We start from the raw sequence: 20,080 nt of genomic DNA, 5'->3' as shown, positions 1-20,080 counted from the left end.
AGAAAACATAACTATGTCACTAGTTTGAGTATGAGAAAAAAAACATGAAGCAGGTTTGTAACAATAATAAACATGTATTACTAAAAAGGACAAAGAAGAAAAACAAAATAAAGTCAGTGTTGTGACACATTTTATTTAGATACAAATAGAACAAGTTAAAGCTGCATCCAATCTGAGCATTTCATTTGTCAATACGAAAGTTAAGTTTGTATGTACAGTCATAGAGCTTTTTGCAGGAAATAAGTTACATATTTTCAAACTATTTAAGTAACAAGTGAAACATGGGACATACAGGAGTCATGTTTCACTCAATAAATTAAATTTAATTAAAATTAACAGTTTAAAAACCAAAATCTGACCACATCAAATCCAAATGTTCTGGTCAGTGAAGGTCAAAGAAGATGGACATTGGTTAAAGCTTAAGTCCATAATTTTTCAGTGTTTTATCATAGTTGTTGAAATCCTGTTCTGAAAGCAAAAAATTAAATAACATTGCCTGGAGGGAAAAAGGAAAAAAAGTGTAGATGTAGTTAGGAAATAGTAGCACAGCAGACTATCGCAACATTTACATTTCGCATTACGGTCACAAGGATTGCTTGCCTTTATTACAGTGTTGCCAGTTGTTGATGTTGTTTTCTTTGTCCAAGCAACTTTATATATTTATGAATTTTAGGATAAGAGAATAAAAAAAAAAGGTGTTTTAGAAACAAATTATGGGCTATAAAACCTTTGTGCCCTCTGAATCACAATTGCACATCATCTGCATATACACACACACATTAATTCTTACATTGGTGAGGTTGTTTTTAAATTTGAACTGTTATCATCCTCATCATCACTGGCAGCATCACCCTGGAATAAGTGTTTCCTCCTTTACATCTTCAGGAAACGGTCTTTGGCATTACTCCACACTTGAATTCCCTGCAAGAAAAGAGAGGAAATTAAAGCCTTTAAAACACAAACGCAAAACAAAAAACACAAACGCAAATCACAAATGCAAATCAAAAAACCACAAACGCAAATCAAAAAACACAAACACGAAACAAAAAACGCAAACACAAATCACAAAACACAAATGCAAATCAAAAAATGCAAAACAAAAAACACAGACGCAAAACAAAGAACACAAACACAAATCAAAAAACACAAATGTAAAAGCAGAAAACACAAAAACATTAACTCAAAACGCAAAAGGCAGGCATCTGCTCGACCAGGGTCGTTGCTCATTGGATGGACGCACAGTCCGTGTTTTTAACATCCATAGGTCTATGCTTGGTTCATGTTATTTTGTGTAACGTTGTAGTACTTCTGGTTCAGGGTCACTGTTGAATATGGGGCTGTTTCCAGTCAAGGAGCTACTGAAGATGACAGTAACCGAAGTCCATCACATATGCAGGCTGACATTTAAAACTCCTGCCACCAAAATGGATAAGAGGTTTAAGCTACACGCTTCCTCATACATATGCGACAACAACCGCAGTGAAATCAGTTTCAGGTTGGACATTCAACAGATATTGGCTCCAGATCCAGCGGCATATTCAAGAGTAATGGGTCTGACTTTGACAAGCTGTGATCGTGCACCTACAGTATGTCTAGGGAGAGACGCAGGAGGGTGCCGCTGGATCTGGAGCGAATGTCTGTTGAATATCCAACCTGAAACTGATTTCACCGCAGTTGTTGTTGTAGGAAAATTATTCGGGATGCAAAGAAAACCCCACAAATAACTTCGGATGAAATATAGGACTCTGAAAAAATGTAGTTTGGCTGTTTTGTTGAGGAAAGATTTAAAAAAAGCTAAGCATAAAAGTGAAAACATCTGAGAAAATTAATTAAAGTTATGCATGTGAAGTGAAGACAAGGGAAAACAACTGAGAGAAGAAAACTGTTTGATTGCAGCCCTAACTATGAGAGTGTGAAGTGCGTGTGAACTTGGGAAGGAAAAAAACACCTGCAGAGGCAATTACTCCAGAGAGGAGCTGTTTTACTCATAACAATGATAAGGGTGACTTGTTATGAGCTGTGCCAGAAGAGCCCCCGTATAACCAACATGTACCTTTAATATTCAAAAGTATATATATATATATATATCTAGTGTGAAAAATGAACTGTGCCTTGAGAGACATCCTGTTATCAGTAAGTGTGCCATCCAGAGAAAGATGCTGCTTGTGTTTTTTGGTGTGATCCTGCAGCTCGGCCACTGAGTCCAAGCAGGGGAGATCAAAGTGGTAACTCTTCGCTGACCCATTGATGAAAGGGAGCCCATAGTACCTGCTGACAGTGCAGAATACTGAGCGAAAATCACCTAGCTCTTGGAAAGCACCAAAACATTTCAAAATGTAGGGATCAGTGACAACTGGAAGTGGCAACAAATGTCACACGCCTACCCCTCCCTATCAGGGGGGTGTTAAACACACTTTAAAACTTAAGAAAACAAAAGAAATAAATGGCAAATCTGACATGATTTAAGCTTATGATTTGATTCTAATAGGTGGAAAGGTTATGGGAATGGACACAGGAAAGGTGGTAAAAAAGGGATGCACAAAGGGATGCACAAAAAAGTTTTGTACATACATTTTGTATTTGGTACAGCTCACTTTGTATATTCTTTGTGGATCTACAAATAAATACCTTTGGATTGAAGACAACGAAAACAACTCTGTCTCTTTTTTGGAGTAAGACTGATTTTTTCCTGAAGCTGATTTGAGAAAAAGGTCGTTCCACGACAGTTTGAAGATGCACAATAAGGAGGCACTTGAACAAAGATGGGCTGCATGGTCATGTTGCCAGAAGAAAGCTATTACTATGCAAATACCACAAAGTATTCCACTTACAATACACCAAACAGCACAGAGACAAGTCTCAAACCTTCTAGCACAAAGTAATTTGGAGTGATGAGACCAAAACTGAACTTTTTGGTCACAACCATAAACACTACATTTGGAGAAAAGTCAACAAGGCCTATGATGAAAGGTACACCATTCCTACTGTGAAACACAGTGGTGGATCACTCATGTTTTGGGGATGTGTGAACTACAAAGGCACAGGACATTTGGCCAGAATTGATGGCAAGATGAATGCAGTAATTTATCAAAAAATACTGGAGGACAATTTGCACTCATCAGCCCGGAAGCTGCACATGGGACTGGCTGAGAATCAATTTGGCTTGTACAAGTTGTGATTTGAAACAAAAGTACACAACACTCTTTTCCCGGTCAACTCGCTTTCATTGATTATTGCAGGTTTCTGCTCACTCCCCAGTCTCTATTCAGTCGTAAATATCAAACATGTTTCATGTTTAAAATCGGAAGGCATCCACGCTTGTGGGTGTGTCTAAAAATCCGATTTGGACTGCAATCTAAACAAGGCCCTAGAGCCGACATGTCCAAAGTGACCATGTCCCCCGGACATCTTCACATTATCCTATCTGGTACTCGTTAAAAAAGTTACCCCTTAAAAAGACACCCCTGCCTCAGAGTATGGCAACATAAATGTGACCTCCAGCTGCTGAGCGTGTTCTCCACGTGTACCTTCTTGCACATGCTGATCTGCATGACGGCGTAGTTGATGAGCGCCTCCCGCAGGTCTTTGTCTTTCTGCTCCTCAAAGCGCTGTATATCCACCCATGCTCTTTCGACGTGCTCTCTGCACATACACACATCAGACAAACTGTCAATATTCACACACACATTGCAATACAGTAGTAAGATCCACATCACACAGTGAAATGTTTTTGTAAACCTTTCATTTTGGCCATTGATATACACACAAACTGTGGGTTCGGGCTTTCCCCCGGTACCGGGGGCAGCGTCACACGCAGCGAAACAAATGTTATAAAACCATGTCTAACTTAAACACAGACATGCTGCATACCCACAGAAACTCAGCTAAACGCTCTTTTTTTTCAAAACAAGTTATTTTCAGACAAATAGTGACATTAAATGGGTTTTAATAATTTGGTACCTAAGAAATCTCAAATGGCACAGATGGTGCCAAACTGTGCCAAACAAGCGAACACCTAGACATCTCTTTACTAAAACCTCTGTCATTTTACTCTGCTTCACTTCAGGAACATCAGACTTTGCACAGCTTTTTTATGCTCCTACTGCATATTTTAAAGGTGATATTTGCTTTAAAATGCAATATTTTTTTAGTCAAGAGAAAAAATCCTTAATTTATGCTGTGTTCCATGTGCATTTACTCTGACACAGTGGCATCTACAGTGAAACTTAATCTCACAAGTGTTATCTTTATTTTGATACCAAGATAATCCACATAGAGCTTGTAACTGCAGAGATTTACTCTATTTAGAAAATAGAGGGTCAGGGAAGAAGAGGTTAACAGAGTGTTTGTGTCAACAGGGAAAATGCTATGTTTGATGTCAGTGTAGGACATTGTCGCAGTCATTTACATGAGTAAAATTGTATAATGGTGTTGGACGTAGCTAAATTCTGCTAAATATGAATTTTATCTCTTTATAAAAAGCAGTACATTTTATTGTTTTGGTATAAATTGGGCAGCATACAAACACACAATAAACTAAATTAATGAAAAGGCATACTTAATTAAATTATTATGAGCTAACTTGAAAATATATCAAATTGCTATACAATATAATGGATACTACTACACTATACTGTGGTGCAGTGTAGTGATTATATTGTCCCCCCAGCCCACCCATGTGGTGAGCACCTGCGTGCCACGCACAGTCGTTCACACACACAAATGCTGTGGTCACACTGGATGTGGTGTAAATTTTCGAGCGTCGAGTTTACATACAAGAGTGATGGGGTGACATTCTTTAGATAATAAGATAATAAACTGCAAGGGAGATAATACTGATACAGTGACATGTCTGGAGAAGGGTGCTGCTAGCAAGCTAATGCTATCTACAGAACTTAAACTGAGACTAGAAGAAAAATACCACAAACAATCTTAGCGTTATCGTTTGATATAGGCTGCACACACAAGACAAATCAGCTGGTGTGTGTGTGTAGGAGAGAGAGCGAGCTGCGGGGAGATGAATGAACAAAACATATGATACGTATGTGTTGATTTTGTTGCCACGTACCGATCAATGTGGGAAATTCCAGAAACGTTAGCCACACATTGCACTCTAGAGCCCTGTTATTTACGTTTTTTCTACTTTCCAATTAACCTCAGTCAGGGAGGGTGAAAGGGCTGCATATGGCCAGTGGGCCAGATCATCCCAGGTCTATAGAGCATTGCTTATGGCTATGGCCAAGAGGAAAGGAATTGGAATCCTAACCAGAATGTTGCTGGTTCAATCATGGGACAGGTCAAGGTCTCAGGAGTTTCCCAGGCGCAGATGTCCACTGCCCCTGCACCAGTCATGTGTGTGTTCATTACTGGTGTGTAATAAGGATGGGTTCAATGCAGTGGAAAAATTCATTGTCCCTGATTGATGTGGACAAAAATGTAATCTAATTCTAATATTGCTATTGGTAACACAAACAGTTACCCTGCAATAACAGGGACAAAAAACGTTTTTAATTCTCAAATGGAACACGATGAACTCAGAGGTGATGTTACTCCCAGTTCCGATTACTGAAACGCACCAAAAATCACAACTCGAATTTTTTTTTCTTCAGACAACCAATTAAAAACAACTTTTCAAAGCTCAAAGCTCACGAGGGGGCTGCATCCCACACTTTTGGAATCATTGCCATCAACTGTGCATTAAATTCAATTTTTTTTCCTGTGATGGGAGTTTCCTGTGATGGGTCCAGTGGAAGGGAATTGGGCTTAGTAGTAGGGTCACTAGTTCGAATCCTGGGACAGGTCAAGGGCTGGGGTGCAGATAAGTGCTGCCCACTGCTCCTGTTCCCAGTGTGTGTGTTCACTACTGGTGTGTATCAGGATGGCTTTAATGCAGAGGTCAAATTCACTATTAAATTGGTGTGTGTGTGCAAATAGAAGTAATTTTAATTCAGTATCAAGGACTCACTCGCACTCGACCGTCTTCTCCTTGACCGTTTCCTCTCCCTCAGCTATCATCTCCTCCAGCAGCTTCAGTCTGGCCTCCCTCTGCTCAGGTGCCTCTTGTCCAAACAGCTTGTTGGTCATTCCTTTAAAGGAGAACGTCCGTACGATCTGATTATGAGGAAACAAGGCGGAAAGACAGGATGTTGGGGATGAAAACAGACTACCAAAATAAAACGGGAAATTACTAAAAACTAACAGAAACAAACTCTCTTCTCTGACAGATCCTGACAATCAACAGCACTAACAACTGCAGAGAGGTTGATACTTAACAAGACCTACATCCCTACAAGGTCTTAAAGGGATAGTTCAGGCGTTTTGAAGTGTGGTTGTTCAGTAAGTGGTACCACCAGCACCAGGAACCAGTCTGAGAACATGTAAACATGGATAGATAATATGTATGTCACTTTTTTTGCTATTAGATGACTTTATTCAACTGGAGTTTGTGTCACCTACCCGACTTATCCCTCTCGGCACCAAATAAAAAATCAACAATTTTACATCACAGCACACAGGAGTTCAACGTTAAGTTAAAATGTGTTATTTTGTGAGTCCATTGTTTGAAATCCTTTATCTAGATTTACCTAACTGTCATCAATTTCCCAAACACAGCAGCAGTAGACCAGCAGCTCCCGAGTGCCCACAGGCTAAAACGCTGCTTTTCTTTAGAGACTTTGGTGCAGGAAGTGACCAGTTCACAAACTTCAGTTTCAAGGCTAACAACCGCCTATATCGTTATGCATATATTAATTAGTATCAACCAACTATCCTCAGTTCGACCTGCCTCACAGCTCTATTTTAATGAATTAACCTCACAGTGAAGTACATGGTGTGTCTGGTTCCTGGTTCCACATTTGTTCAAAAATCAAAGTCTGTGTCAGACAAATGGTTCAAAATACTTTGTAAATATCCATGTGTTTTTAGGGTATAACATTCAATAAATCATTGAAAAGGCAGCTGTCACATTGGTGGATTGAGCTTATATTAACGCAGACCTAGACCGGAAGTTCCAATTAAAGCTGTTTTTTAGTGTGTATCTGCGTCCTTACCTTGTTTAAGAAGCCCTGAACGTCCTAAAAAAACAGTTCAGCCACTGCTGAGAACGCTGTGTTTTATTGTAATCTCGGGCTCAGCCAGATCTCTGAAAAAACCCGGTCCAGTTACGTAAACACCAGTTCTCCGGAACAGCAGATCATCCTGCTCCGGGCACTAGTCCATGCACATCCGGTTGCGTACATTGTACCGCAGAAGAAGAATAACGTCCGTTGTGGAGGTGTTTCACGAGAGACATTGTCTTCTGACTCTGGGTCTGACTCCGGGTCAAAGTCATAAAAGGGACTGCGGCTGGGAGTTGTGAAGAAGCTATTTTTAAACATTGTTAAAACAATGTTTTGATAATGAGTAGCAGTGCATCCACCGTTCCAGAGGGGGGAGCTGCGCTTCTGAGAGTGGGTGTGCTGAATATACTGGCCAATCACAAGACTCTGTCTTCTGGGTGAGAGAGTTGAGTCTCAAATCTCGCGGCTGGGAAACACCGTCAGAAAAGAGGATTTCTATCGGCTCGTTTACAGCAACTAGGAGGCATTTGACCATAAAAACAAGTTAATGTATGTACGTAGACCTCCATAACTAACATATATGTGCAACAGGACCACTCTATGTGAGCTTTAATAATTAAATAAATTTCTTGTGTAGTAAAAGAAAACTTTTCTGGAGAGAAAACAGGAAACTATCCGAGTATACTTAGTGTCTTGGAGGTCACGTTAAAAGAACAGTGAACTACTATACCAATAATTTCAGAGGTTTTGTGAAGGTGTCATGAGGATGTGTGCGGTTTACCCCTGTAGCCAGCTCCTCACGCTGCTGCTTCTTGGAAATGAGGTCCTGTGAAGCCATCTCCAGCTCAAACTGGGTGAGCTCATGTTTCCTGCACACCGCCCTGCAAAAGTGAAATGAACAACAAAATATTATATGTAGGGTTGTCCCAGTCGGCTTTTTTGGCTTCTGATCCCTATCTGACCTTTTCACCCGGGTTCCTGGGTTCGAGCCCCGTTTGGAACAACTTCGGAACAAGGGCCTTTCTGCAAGGAGTTTGCATGTTCTCCCCGTGTGTGTGTGGGTTTTCTCCGGGTTCTCCGGCTTCCTCCCACAGTCCAAAAACATGCGATATGGGGATTAGGTGAATTGGTCACTCTAAATTGACCGTAGGTGTGAGTGTGTGAGTGAATGGTTGTTTGTCTCTATATGTGGCCCTGCAATGGACTGGCGAATTGTTCAGGGTGTACCCCGCCTATCGCCCAATGTCTGCTGAGATAGGCACAGCACCCCCCGTGACCCTCTGGTGGAGGATGAAGCGGTAGATGATGGATGGATGGATGAATTGAATTGAATTGAATTGAATTGAATTGAATTGAATTGAATTGAATTGAATTGAATTGAATTGAATTGAATTGAATGACTTTATTCCTCCCCCGGGGGGGAAACATGCATTTACAACAGCTCAGTTAAGGCGACAAGAGGTGAAGAAATTTGCAAGGGCATAATAAGTAAAAAGAAAGACAATGTAAAGATAAGAGTAAAAATAGGATAAAAAATAAAGTACGATATGGTAAAAAAAAAAATCACACTCTATAAAAAAATATAAGTAAGACTAATACTTTATATAAAAAAAATGCCTTTACTTGAAAATGGGAGCTTAAAATGCTATGTGTGTGACATAATAGATGGGTAAAATATTATTATTTTGTACTTTTTCTCTGTGAAACAAGTGTGACTTCAAGTAAAACATTGGTGGTCTATTTCCAAAAACAGCTTTGGGCTATGTTTTTATACAGAATGGTAAAACCATCTCCACATTTGTTGAACAGGTGATTTGATATAAGAGTGTTTATATTTATGGTCTGTGCAAACATACTATAATGTTGTTCTCAACTTTTGTCCCAAAAAGGATAATATAGTGTTTGTTCGCTTGGTGCAGCGCTCAAGACAGAAATGACAAAAAACAAGGCAGATCTAAACAAACATTGCATTAAAATATGACCAAATATAAACAGTAATATGAAATAAATGCCACTGGCATGGATTGCTCCAATCTGTTAAAAAAAATGCCCACATAGATTCTGATCCAACATTGGGACATCCCTGATTACCATAACAAATGGTAATAGCTAATAAAAAGTATGACATATTAAGACACATGTGGACAAAAATAACTTGAGCCTGGTAATTTTAAATAAATTCTAATGTGAGAAGAATGCAAGTGTGTTGCTACAGAAGGAAAATGTATACCCGCAACAAGGCCCACAGACAGAAACTGTGTTTTCATCTCTCAGGGATACAGGCTGCTCTACTGCTGCCTTGTTTGGCAAGTTCGTTGACCGTTTTTGATGGTAATGTGACCAGGATTGCACCACTTGTTGTTCACATAAACAGCAAGCCCACCTCTTTTGCGCTTACCACTCGTAGTGCAGTCCCTGTCAGCCCGGACAGTGTGGACCTGATCACACTGTTGTTCCTGGAACCACAGTATACCACACAGTATACAGTATACCACAGTACCACATTATACCGTTAACGGCGATAATTGTTGTCGTGCAATGTTTGCTGACAAAACGGTACGAAAGTTTGGGTGACAAAACTTTCATACCGTTACATGCCTAGTCAGTATCTCATAAAACAACACCTCAGAACTATTTCTTAAAGTTCGGAAGAGTGGAGGAAAACAACAACTGGTGAAATGATCTTACCTCAGAGCTTCAGCATAGAAGAGATATTCTTTTAATTGATCTGCATAATGTTCTTCTTCTTCTAAGATGTCATCTATAGAGGCAGCAAATCTGATGAGGACAAGAAATGTGTCTTTACAACAAACCTTTTGTTTAGTTCATGTCACTGAAAGCATATGTGGTAAAGGTCTCTGTGCTTGCAATCATTAACAATAATATTGGAAATGACCCTTTAGACCATCTTATTCTGCCAATACTTTATGATGCTTTGCTTAAAAACAACCTTTCCTTGAACAGGCAAAATAATTCACCAAACACTAGAATGAAATAGATTTACTTATCTTACATGATCACAACTGATACATCATGAATAGAAAGTAATACAATAAAAAAAAAAGGGTAACGCTTTCTTTTACAGTCCCCTAATTACCAGGTATTTACCTGGTAAATTCATGGTAACACCAAAGTGTTACTAGGTAATTACCAATGGTAATAAGAAAGTAAATACAGTGAAACTGTTGCCAAAATACTGGGCATTTACCTGGTAACTATATAGTTAATTATAGCGTGTTATTACTGCTGTTAATAAGAAGGTATGTACAGCTAAACTATGGCAAAACTATGGTAAATGTAAGTGTATTATTGGGTTATAAACTGGTAATAAGCAGGTACCTACAGTCCCCTAATTACTAGCTATTTACCCAAGGGGTAATCTAACAAACCTAACCCTAAAAATGTGTGTAATTACATGGAAACAAGCTTGGCTTTCTTTTACAGTACAGTTTTACTTTACTTACCGAGTACATTACCGTGCATTACCCAGTATTTTGGCAACGGTTTCACTGTATTTACTTATCTTATTACCCTTGGTAATTACCTAGCAAAACTTTAGTGTTACCATGAATTTACCAGCTAAATACCAGGTAATTAGGGGACTGTAAAAGAAAGCGTTACCAAAAAAAGTTACGTTTTTGTCTAGCGCCAGTCCTTTTGGGAAGGCTAGCTGATTATGCAAATTAGCCACATGGAGGAGAAAGACATCATTTAATGTTTTAATACATTTTAATCTGACAGGGAAGATGGGGTGGTGAAACAGTATTGCACAACAAATGGGAGATGGGACCCCCCCTCCCCCAATTATCAATGGGTATTTGGCACACTGCCCTTTGGCCAACCACTACAATTGCAAATTAAATCAGACTGAGGTAAATAGAATTTGTCAAAGGAAAAGAAACTGGAATAGAGGACTCACGCGTCCATGTGATGACCGGCGCTTTGCAGTCCATCACCCATCTCTCTCTCTATGGCGCTCCACTCACTGCAGTGAACACACAGAAAATGACTTTCTCTCTGTCACGCACACTGATACTTCCAAGAAAGTCTGTTCAAACAATGGTACCAACACACCTTTACCCATTATACAAATCCAGCACTACTCGGTTTGACTTTTGTTTTTGTTCGGAAATCTCAATATTTCACACAGAAGTAGCAACAGCACAGACTGTGAGTCGAATCGCAACACATTCAGCCGTATTTCAGCTCAGTGATTGTGTCGGCACTCCGGTCATGTAGAAGTACTGAATGATTCGGTGAACAAATCTTTTAAATTAAGTGATTTTAATGAGTACAGCGAAAATATCTGCTTTACCTGTCACTAGTTTGTGTGTTTGTGTCACATATAAAACAAATGCCACAGCAGTTTCGCACAGCCATGCTATGATGACCCTGTCCGTTGAGGAGGTACCATGAAGTAATGGAAAATGACATGATACCAAGAACAATTGAGTCGAGTAGGGCTGGATAGTGATAGTACTGTATAATGGAAAAGCGCCATAAGAGGCTCTGGACATTTATTCATAAAACTGACTTTGACTTGATTTGAAAACTAGCCTACGCTGTCGGGGGCCGACAGCCACGGGTATATCCGCGAACTTGTCCAATCCTCAACTTTCCAATATACCCAAAGTATACGCACTCGCAACTGCCACTAACTGTTTTAATTAATTATTAATAAATTCAACAACATAACTGGTAAATATTATGATATAATGCTGACTACACTTTATACATGTTCAAAGTATCCATATAAACTCGATATTGAACACAGAATACCTGAACTCATAAATTTTTCTCTAGTTTTTTATAAAACTAGTTAACCTATTATACCTTGTTAAATATTATGAATATTAAAATGCTCACCACACCTGCCATATCTTCAAAGTGTCCAAATGTCATGAAAAAGCATACACTATGTTTATTAAATTTCACGAAAAAGCATACAATATGTTCAAACTTTCCATTCAATGCATTAATAAAGAAATGGAGGCTTAACTATTTTTTATATGATAATTAATAAATTTATATTATAATCTAATAAATATTATGAATTAGTGCTAAATAAACCTATGATATCCTCAATGTGTCCAAATGAGCTCAATAATAAAGAAAAAATGCCTTAACTATTTTTTCTGTGTTCACTAATAAGTTAACCAGTTAACTTATTATGTAACTATTACCAATCATAGCCAAAGTAATAATGATTGTACTTGTAGATAGTTGTTACATGAATCATTGTACAAAAATTGAAGGCAATATCTCCATCAGTGTGGAAGAAAAACCCGAAAATGTGTTTTTAGCATAATAAATTAATTAATTTGCTAATTAATAATAAAGCTACAAAGATAGGGATAATTCTCAGGTGGTATGTGATGCCCATGCAAAATTTGACGCGCGAGACCGATTCCATAATATCCGCGCGCATTTCTCACGGATATAATAGTAAAAACTCATCATTAGTTCTATTTTATTCATGCCCATATACATTATGTTATGTTATACAGACCTGAAGACTCTCCCATAGTTCCCATGGACCTTGTACACACCATAGAGTCGATCAGCAACTCTCTACAAGAGACACACAAAACATTGATGTTAGACATACATTGACTTCTGCTTAATGTCAACATATGTTTAAAATAAACCAATAAACAGAGGGAAAGAAAATATCCCCATCCACCACATTTCTCACCCAGGCTGCCTGCCCCATGCATAACTGATCATGAATGACCTCATGATGGTGTAAGTTTATATTGGTTTCAAATAAACAAAACCTTTGAGGCTCTTGTTTAGTAAAAGCCACTCAGAGGACACAAACATCCATCTAATACCCAGGTATTAAATAGGTGATTGCTTTTGTCTACCCTCTGCTGGTATAAAGCTTAACTAAATAAAGACAAGCAAAACAGACAGGAACTGAGACTTACTGCTCTTGCTCGGAGCAGCTGGGATGTGTGAGACTGCAGCTCGTCACTGTAGTGTTTCATATCCATGAATCGTCTGCGTAAGACAAGAGACACGTACAGTATTCCTTTGAGGTGAATGTGTGGGGCGCAGGGACTTAACAAAAGGCTCACCTAATGAAATCTAGGCCTGCGTATGTTCAAAATGTCTTAATAATATGTTTGTCCTTTTTTAACTGACATAAGATAATATTTTCTACCTGGAAACTGAAGTTTGTGTCTCTGTGTAAACTGATCACTCCCTGCACTTAAAGAGAAAATGAGATATTTTACACAACACTGCTGCCTCCATCAGTAAGTTTATGTGTTATTTTGTGATTTCAGTGTTTCAAATTATTTGTTTGAATTCACCAAAGTGATAAAAAGTTATAGAAGAGGCAGCATGCCTGTGTTAGCTAAAAATGGTGATTGTTTTTATGGACTTTGGTGCGAGAGATTGACTGGTTTGCAGAAACTATGGATTCACCTTTAAGGCGTGTTTAGGAAACACTGACATACTTATCTGTGTTCCTGACCCTAAAGGTGGCACTGAGAGCTTTCAGTCTGGAATCTGCCTGCAATAAGAATGAGAGCCAGAGGGGGCGGAGAACTTTATAAACAATTTCTGTCACATTTCATCTTGTATGAATCAAACCTCAGTAATGTCATGTGCAGTACCTTTGCCTGAAATCCCGTGTCATACACCACTTCTTTCCAGCCATGTTCCTGCCACACAAACACACATTAGTTACATAGGTCAATTTCAGACCAGCTGCTGTCAATCTATACATGAAATGGAGGCTTAACTATACATCACATGACCGCCCTTGAGCTGCTGCAGGTACCTCAGTGAGGAAGTGGTAGAGGATCTTGTCGTTAGACAGGACTGGATGACAAGCCACGCGAAGCAGGAAGTTCTCCAGCCCGACCCTGCGGCGCTCTACAAAGTCTGGATCCATGTTGTCTGCTGAGAGCTTGTGCCACACAAACTCTGCCTGAACGCAAAAGGACAAAGAATTCCATCTTCGTGTATGTCAGACTACACTGCCATTTAGAGAAATGAATATGTGTAAATAGACTAAAATGTAGTTCTGTTTCCAGTCATAAAAGGCTGTCTAACAACAAAGTGAAGCAATTAACATAACCCTAGATATCTTATTCAGGTGCAGATTTTATTAGGTAAGTATTTTGTGTCAAAAATGTGTTTTTCCTTGTGTCTTATTTTTGCTTAGAGTGTGTCATTCTGCACAGTGCAGTCAGTACTAGCTGTATGCAGTCCTCATACAGCCACACTTTAACAAAACAGAACTCTTTTGAAGCATTTTGGGTTTTTTTTTCATTTGAATGAAGACATTTGTTGAAACTCACTCTCTTCTCAGGCAGAGGGGGGACCACGATGTATGGATAGGTAACTACCAGGTAACTCCGTAGCAGCTCAAATTCACTGTAGCGCCTCCACAAAGAGTCAGGGCTGAGGTTACGACCTTCAGCCACTGCATCCATTGGCCTTTAAAGAGTAAGACACAAAACAATGTTGTCAGGTTGGTTTTGCTGACAGCGGGTGGAGTTGGTGATATTTCAACCCCTCCAAGACTATATTGTTTCATTTAAGTATGCATGCATGTATATTGCTGTCAAAAATAATACAATGACCATCACATTGATTTCAAGTATATATTGCCTCATAAAATAATGAATGTAATTATCACAGTTAAATACGTACTGTGGTGGCTGACTTTTCACTACAGGAGAAGAAGTACTGGAAACTGGTTTGTTCCACATATGTGCGAACTGTGACTACTTCTTTACAGAATGAAAGATATAAAAACGTGTATTCTATTTTATAAATTTACAGTAACGCTGTAAATTTCCCCACTGCGGGACGAATAAAGGACTCTTATCTTATAACGGCTGTTCTCTTATTTTGAAAGCCAGGTTGAAAAGAAGTGGCCCTTTATAAGATTGTGTGTTGTGTGTCTTTTGTTTTTAGGTGCACATAACCACTTGTTTATACTACTAATTTAGTATTATTTATCAAGATTAACTATTAAAATGAAATATAACGTAAAAGCATGTACTTGTCTCATAAAAATAACTAAGAAAATGAAAGATATCATTAAAATGTACTTTGTAAGATTTACTACAAAGACAAAATGTAAAATAAAAACATGTATTTTATCTTCATAAAATTACTACTAAATTGTAAGGACAATTGTAAGAGCTTTTTTGGTATACGCTCTGGCAAAGCATATCCCCTGAATAAAGGATGAGACAAACAGCATGTGGCTCTTTCACAGGCAACTTGGTTATGTCACCGGTTCCTCCTCAGCCTTCTAGAAACCTAGAAACATTTCAACTCGTAGACTACACATCTCTGACAGAAACGGTTCAGAATCTAAAATCCATGACCTGCTGTCTTGATGTGCTGCCTACAAGCTTGCTGAAGGATGTATTTAACTGTGTTGCTCCAGATGTATTAAAGATAGTAAACACTTCTCTTCAATCAGGACAATTTCCCAAGGCACTGAAAACTGCAGTGATCAAACCTCTTTTGAAAAAGCCTAATCTGGATACCTCTTTAATAAGTAACTACAGACCCATATCAAACCTTGCATTTTTGTCCAAGATCATTGAGCGAGTTGTTTATCAACAAATTCACTTTTTCATGACCCAAAACAATCTCTTCAATGCTTTCCAGTCAGGTTTTCGACCACACCACAGCACTGAAACTGCATTTATTAAGTTCTTAAATGACATACGTCTTAATAAGGATGCATCAAAAACTTCAGTGTTGGTGTTACTGGATCTCAGTGCTGCATTCGACACTGTTGATCACAATATGCTGCTCCAAAGACTGGAGAAGTGAGTCGGAATTTCTGGTACGGCGCTAAATTGGCTCAAATCTTACTTAGAAGATCGTGACTTCTTTGTCTCAATGGGTAATTGTGAATCTGAGCGAACAAAGATGACATGTGGGGTCCCTCAAGGCTCCATTCTTGGGCCACTCTTGTTCAACATCTACATGCTCCCACTGGCCCAGATCATGGAATATCATAACATCTCATACCACTTATATGCTGATGACACACAACTCTATATTACAAAGTCACCACATGATTACGGTCCATTACAGTTGCTGAGTGAGTGTATTCAACAAGTCAATCAGTGGATGGGCCAGAATTTTCTCCAGCTCAACGCAGAAAAGACAGAAGTTATTGTTTTTGGTCCCAAAAATGCGAGGCTTGAGGTCAGTGGGCAACTTGACTCAATGACACTAAAAACCACCGACCAAGCCAGAAATCTTGGTGTAGTTATGGACTCGGACCTGAATTTTTACAGCCACATAAAGACCATCACTAAATCAGCCTATTATCATCTCAAAAACATTGCACGAATCAAAGGATTTCTGTCTCAACAAGACATGGAAAAACTTGTTCATGCATTTATTCTTAGTAGGTTAGATTATTGTAATGGTGTCTTTACAGGTCTCAGTAAAAAAACAATCAAGCAGCTGCAGCTCATCCAGAATGCTGCTTCCAGAGTCCTGACCAGCAGCAAGAAAATGGACCATATCACACCTGGCCTTAAATTATTGCACTGGCTCCCTGTGTGTCAAAGGATCGAGTTTAAAATCCTGCTACTAGTCTACAAGTCGCTGAATGGTCTTGGGCCTAAATACATGTCAGAGCTGCTCATTGATTATGAAGCGTCCAGACCCCTCAGGTCATCAGGGACAGGTTTACTCAGCGTCCCCAGGGTCAGAACCAAGCAGGGCGAAGCTGCATTTAGCTTCTATGGTCCTCACCTGTGGAACAAGCTCCCTGAACACCTGAGGCGTGCACAAACTGTCAGCTTGTTTAAATCAGGGTTAAAAACATTATTGTTTAATGCAGCTTTCTAATATTACAAATTTTAACCACTTTAACTTTCCTTTTTAATGATTTTAATAATTTCAAAATAATGATTTTAAATTGCATTATTTTATTATTTATTATTATATTATTTTTAAGTTGTTTAATGTTTTAAATTGTTGATTGTTGATCTTAAATTGTTTAATGTTTTAAATTGTTGATTATTGATCTTAAATTGTTTAATGTTTTAAATTGTTGATTATTTATCTTAAATTGTTTAATGTTTTAAATTGTTTTAATTTCTTAATTGATTTTTGAATTTATTGTGTTTAAATTTCAAATGATTTTAAATTGCAATTTCTGCTTCATTTTGAGATGTTTTAAATCAGGGGTCACCAACCTTTTTGAGACAGAGAGCTACCTTAAGGGTAAAAAATAATATGGAGGGCTACCATATAATATTTTTTTGTTTGTTTACCATTTAATTGATTAATATTATGCATTCAACTGCATACACATTCATTCCAGTGATTACTCCTAACGATTACCAGTTTTTATAAACAATATCAAAGATATTTTACTGAGCGATCATACGGATACATGCAAGTGAGGTGAAGTGAAGTGAGCCCGCGGGCACCGTATTGGCTGCCTGCGGGCTACCAGGTGCCCGCGGGCACCACGTTGGTGACCCCTGTTTTAAATGGTTTTAATTTCTGTAATTGATTTTTTAATTGATTGTGTTTTAATTTCAAATGTATTTCCTGCCTGTAAAGCACTATGAATTGCCTTGTGTAAGAATGGCGCTATACAAATAAACTTACCTTCCCTTGCCTTGCCTTCTGGCACAAACGCCAAAATGTCAGGACTATTAAATCATGTTTCAGCTATGAAGACCAAAACCTGGTCCTAATGAGGCAGAACCTAATTTATGGAACTGGTTAAGTTTAGGGGTACGATTTGAATTGTGGTTAGGTTAAGGTTAGGATTAGGCATTAGCTCATTATGGTTAAAGGAAGAGATAACACATGTTTAGGCTGTCCAAATGAATGAAAGTAAATACAGTGTCCGATGAAGCATAGCTGCGCTGTGTGTGAGTAAAGCTAGGTTTATGGTCGTCGTTGTGTGCCGGGCGTGCGACAAAAATGACGTAATCTCCTGTGTCTGGTTAGGATCGGACCGGGCGCGTCATTCATGGAAGGAGAAAACATGATGGATCACTTTGTGAAGGGCAAAAGACGAGCTCATGGAAAGAGTGATGACCCAGGGGGAAAAGCCCTCCCGGTGATTTTGGCGGAGCTGGGATGGCTGTCCCAATACGTGAAACACAGAGAGACGCACAGCAATTTCAAGATCAATGTAAGCGGTATCCTAATGGCAGAAAGTTGTTGTTTACCACTGTTGCTAGGTATCGGACGTTTATCCGGCAGCAAATGTTGACTTCCTGCTTATTCACTGAAAAGTTTGGTTGTACGTCCCCTGCCGTTGAGGCGAATACTGCAACGAACAACACGTTGAGCATAAACGCCTCCATGCGTGCTTGTAGGTCGATCACCGTAGCCCATTGCTCTCTTCATATTGGTGGCCTACTGGTAACAAACGATGTTTGTTAATGTATTGACCCGTGTCATAGCCTAGTACGACAGTTTTCATTCGCCCAAATATATCAACAGTTGAAGATTTTCCATAGGACGTGTATCGCAGCACTTCACTGTTTCCAAGGGGACAGGTTTCAGGGGAGCTCCACCCCATGTCTAATTGTGTGGATAGGTGAATAGGTCTCACTATGGTGATAGTCACGCCAGGAATACGCTATCAGTAACCCAATTCACTCTGGTTTTCCACAGCACATACTTTCACTGCACTAGTACAATAAAAGAAGTGCATATTCCCCTACACCTGTGATATTGCGTACAAAAAACCTCTCCCTTAAAGCTGATAAAGGGCCTGCTGATGTCACCTGGTTTCTATCAGGTACACGGTGAACATCTCTTGCATGTTGACTGCATTTTTGCCATTCCGCTTCTCAGCCTCAGCGACACAGATCTCCATCCTGCGCAGGAGAGTGCAGCCCTGATCCACGATCTGAACACAGCAAGAGAATACACACTCATGTTAACATGGTATTAACATATACATATTATTAAAATACATACATTTAAACACTCCAGCTTCTTTTGATATTATACGCCTCAATAATTGTCTGTATTCCATGAAACCTTACTTAAATAGTGAAAAACACACAGCATTTCCTGGTGCTCCACCATTTTACCAATTGCTTTTAACTCCTGTTCTCCATCCAAAATATTCTTTCATCACTATGTAATGTCTGTCTTTACTCTTGTTAAAAAAAACAATTATGAAATGTTTTATTGTTGCTGTCACACTGACACAGTTTATTAAATAATCATATTTATCGAATTAGCGCAACATATACAGCCCATAGTGTGAGGTTGTTCTGTGAGAGCTCAGAAGTCACACAGAGCTAGAAATAATGATAAAATGTTCATACATGACCGTGTGACAACACACTGGTTTAAATAGAAGGTTAGTCAGCTCGTCTTACCGTGTTGTTTAATCTTCCCTCTGCTGCAGCAGCAGGGTGTTTCTCTGAGTCATCGTCAGTGGCCACCAGTTCCTCTTCGCCATCCTCCGCCATCTTCTTCTCGCTGATGTTGTTGTTGTTGGTGGTCAGTGCGCATGCGCACAGCATCACTTCACTTTTTTTTTTTTTTACGATACTTTGCTCTATGTGGGATTTTTTTTTTCTCGTCACTGTTTTTTCCACCCTCTCACTATTGAGATAAAATGGAAACTATTTAAAAAATGTCCCTTAACTCCATTTTGTTGCCAGTAAAGAGCGCTGTGGTACTAACTTGTACCAGGGCCGGTCCAAGCCTTTCTGGGGCCCTAAGCAGAAGTCTCCACAGCCTCTTCGACAGCAGATGTGATGACCGAGGGTGCGTTTGTGTGTATTCACCAATGTGCTGGGGCGGGCGGGGGCAAGACGTGTTTATTCTTTCAAACGGCTGAACACACTTAATTGTACTTTTAAAACACTGCCACCGCCACCTCCTGATGAAGGGAGGCATTATTGAGACAAATATAACCTCTCAAAAATCCGTATCTGTGGAAAGCGAGGACTGCCTGTTCTGGCGATCCACAAATGCAATTTTCAGTTTTACAAATGTCATATTATTTACAAATACATATCTATATTTGTAAAAAT

The 20,080-nt window shown here is 39.1% G+C and overlaps 1 protein-coding gene across 1 annotated transcript; it reads right to left on the bottom strand.

Moving 5' to 3' along the window:
• Positions 1–229: 229 nt before the first annotated feature.
• Positions 230–19,519, bottom strand: LOC310941925 (sorting nexin-4-like). The gene is made up of 14 exons (XM_083907179.1): positions 19,418–19,519; positions 18,812–18,936; positions 14,372–14,510; positions 13,849–13,998; positions 13,682–13,729; positions 13,523–13,578; positions 12,989–13,061; positions 12,568–12,629; positions 10,978–11,043; positions 9,747–9,836; positions 7,840–7,939; positions 5,966–6,111; positions 3,528–3,642; positions 230–921 (listed from the first exon to the last, which is right to left on the bottom strand). Exons 1-14 carry the CDS (start codon positions 19,508–19,510, stop codon positions 874–876), a joined length of 1,311 nt encoding a protein of 436 aa, XP_083763305.1. The 5' UTR covers positions 19,511–19,519; the 3' UTR covers positions 230–873.
• Between the last annotated feature and the right edge of the window lie 561 nt (positions 19,520–20,080).

The sequence above is a fragment of the Microchirus variegatus genome, assembly GCF_963457635.1.
Source record: "Microchirus variegatus genome assembly, chromosome: 20".
Classification (NCBI taxonomy): Eukaryota; Metazoa; Chordata; class Actinopteri; order Pleuronectiformes; family Soleidae; genus Microchirus; species Microchirus variegatus.
Note: the sequence above shows the minus strand (reverse complement) of the source record. Positions and strands in the feature narration are given on the sequence as shown.